Source organism: Clinocottus analis, unplaced genomic scaffold, assembly GCF_023055335.1.
Source record: "Clinocottus analis isolate CAN_PGR_092001 unplaced genomic scaffold, fCliAna1.0.p SCAF_42, whole genome shotgun sequence".
Classification (NCBI taxonomy): domain Eukaryota; kingdom Metazoa; phylum Chordata; class Actinopteri; order Perciformes; family Cottidae; genus Clinocottus; species Clinocottus analis.
The window spans coordinates 422,501-425,000 of record NW_027176176.1 but is presented as its reverse complement, the minus strand read 5'-3'; the positions used below and the strand labels follow the sequence as shown (position 1 = coordinate 425,000).

The 2,500-nt window shown below is 49.8% G+C and overlaps 1 protein-coding gene across 1 annotated transcript in view; it reads right to left on the bottom strand.

The window, feature by feature from the left end:
- Window positions 1–558, bottom strand: part of lhfpl5a (LHFPL tetraspan subfamily member 5a) — a 5,361-nt gene extending 4,803 nt beyond the window's left edge. Inside the window, exon 1 of the mRNA XM_068598997.1 lies at window positions 148–558. Coding sequence (XP_068455098.1) covers window positions 148–550 — 403 coding nt within the window. The 5' untranslated portion in view covers window positions 551–558. The remainder of the gene's footprint in view (window positions 1–147) is intronic.
- Window positions 559–2,500: the final 1,942 nt, after the last annotated feature.

The following is a 2,500-nucleotide window of genomic DNA, read 5'->3' as shown; positions in this document are numbered from 1 at the left end:
TGAACATGAGATATGAGCATGAGATATGAACATGAGATATGAGCATGAGATATGAGCATGAGATATGAGCATGAGATATGAGCATGAGATATGAACATGAGATATGAGCATGAGATATGAGCATGAGATATGAGCGTGCAGACTCACTGGAGGCCAGCTGCATCCAGGCGCAGATCTTGTAGACGCTGCCCGCGTTGCAGAAGAAGAAGAGGCTGAAGCACACGATGCTGCCCACCACCAGCAGCATGGAGATGCCCACAAAGAACATGGCCGTCTTGAAGGCGCCGGACGGGATGGAGCCGAAGTCCAGCGCGCTCCCTTTGCAGGTGAGCTCCGAGGTGAGCGCGTTCCCGATGCAGTAGTGGAAGAGGCCGAAGTAGCCGGCCTGCGGCGTGTGCACGCTGTCCCCGATCCAGTAGGGCTGGATGAAGACCACCACGGTGATGACGGCGAAGGTGATGGTGAACACCGTCCACAGCACGCCCACGGCGCGCGCGTTGCGCACGTAGTTAGTGTGGTAGATCCGCGCGGCCTCCTGGGCCGGGAGCATGGCGGAGGATGGAGGAGGGAGGGATGGGGAAAGAGAGAGAGGGAAGGAGAGAGAGGCCTTCTTCCTGGTCCCTGACAGTGACGGGAAGTCCCGTCAGTTCCGGGTCAGAGAGGACCTGAACCTTCAGTTCATGACGTCTCACTGGAACCAGCAGCACCAGCAGAGTCTCCCAGTGGTTCTTGTGAGGATGATGCTTCTTGTCCAGGTATCAGCAGCTTTCTCTCTCCAGGTATCAGCTGCTTTCTCTCTCCAGGTATCAGCTGCTTTCTCTCTCCAGGTATCAGCTGCTTTCTCTCCAGGTATCAGCTGCTTTCTCTCTCCAGGTATCAGCAGCTTTCTCTCTCCAGGTATCAGCTGCTTTCTCTCCAGGTATCAGCTGCTTTCTCTCCAGGTATCAGCTTCTAGTTTCCTCTCAGGTTGCCTCATGAATGATTGATGGTTAGAGATCTGCAGAATAAAGAAATGCTTTAAACCTTTTAGACGGTCCTTAGATGGATTTAAGAAACACATGTGGAACAGATGACGTAATGATCCATACTTTGACTCTAACAGCTGAATAAGTTGTGATGCTCATACTTCTTAAGCTAAATGGTTGTGGAGCATTGTGACGTCACAGATCTTACAGAAGCAGACTATCCATCAACACATCCACGATGACTGTGGGCCTCATGATGACGTCATCATGGACCTGTGGGCCTCATGGTGACATCATCATGGACCTGTGGGCCTCATGATGACGTCATGATGGACCTGTGGGCCTCATGGTGATGTCACACATTGATGCAGGATTTAAGAAGTGTGGCCCTTTGCATGCACATCCTGCAGTCCACCACCAGGGGGAGCTGCAGAGCCTCAGGTTCCAACCTGACTGTACCTCTGTACACACACACACACACACACACACACACACACACACACACACACACACACACACACACACACACACACACACCGTGTTCTGTGTTGGGCTGCAGGACCAAACACACTTTAACATCCTGGAGGAACAGTTTTACTTCAGAGAGAATACAGAAAGTAAAAGTAGCACAATGAAGTGTATTAAAGGTATATTCTGTATGTACAAGGTGTATATTATACTTATTGATTACTGTAGTTGCTGATGCATCTATAAGCATATCAGCCGGTCAGGGCGTGTCTCCTTTAGCTTTGGTAGTTCAAAGCATAGCAACGAGTTATACGTATAACATGGTTATGTGTTTGCAGCATGAATCTTAATATGAATACGAGTGAATATGATCTGGAAACATGAGAAGGATGTTTCCTCTGACGCTGTGCCGCGTGTTTAAATGACTCTGCTGCTGGACTCCATGAAATGATGTTTGTGTTGCTTTGTGTTGCACAGAGAAGGAGTGTTGTGCGTCGTGATGAAGGCGTTTCTCTGGATGCTGCTGGCAGCTTCAGAAGCCAGCTGATGAGTCATTTCATGATATTAATAATCATTCAAATATCCATTTTTATCCATAATTTTTTCCCCGAGACGCGTCTGTGATGTTCCACATTGATCTGGTGTAGAGCTGCAGTGTGTGTGTGTGTGTGTGTGTGTGTGTGTGTGTGTGTGTGTGTGTGTGTAGGTCAATGCTCTCAGCTTTATTAAGTGATGCCGCCCCAGAGGGAGAGAGACGCTGTTTAGAATCAAGTTATTTGGGATCAGCAATCCAATCTTCTGTCAGAATGGAGTGTGTGTGTGTGTGTGTGTGTGTGTGTGTGTGTGTGTGTGTGTGTGTGTGTGTGTGTGTGTGTGTGTGATTAACGCGTCTCCTCTCTCTTGAGGCCGGTTGGTTCCGAGAGCACAAAGAGGCTTTTCTGCCGTGTCAGCATCTCTTCCCTGCAGCCTCCACCATCCAGGCTCCACCCTTCAGATTCCATCCTCCACCCTCACTCCTTCATCCTCCACCCTCCATCCGACCGCTGTCCAGCCTCCAGCGCCAACGG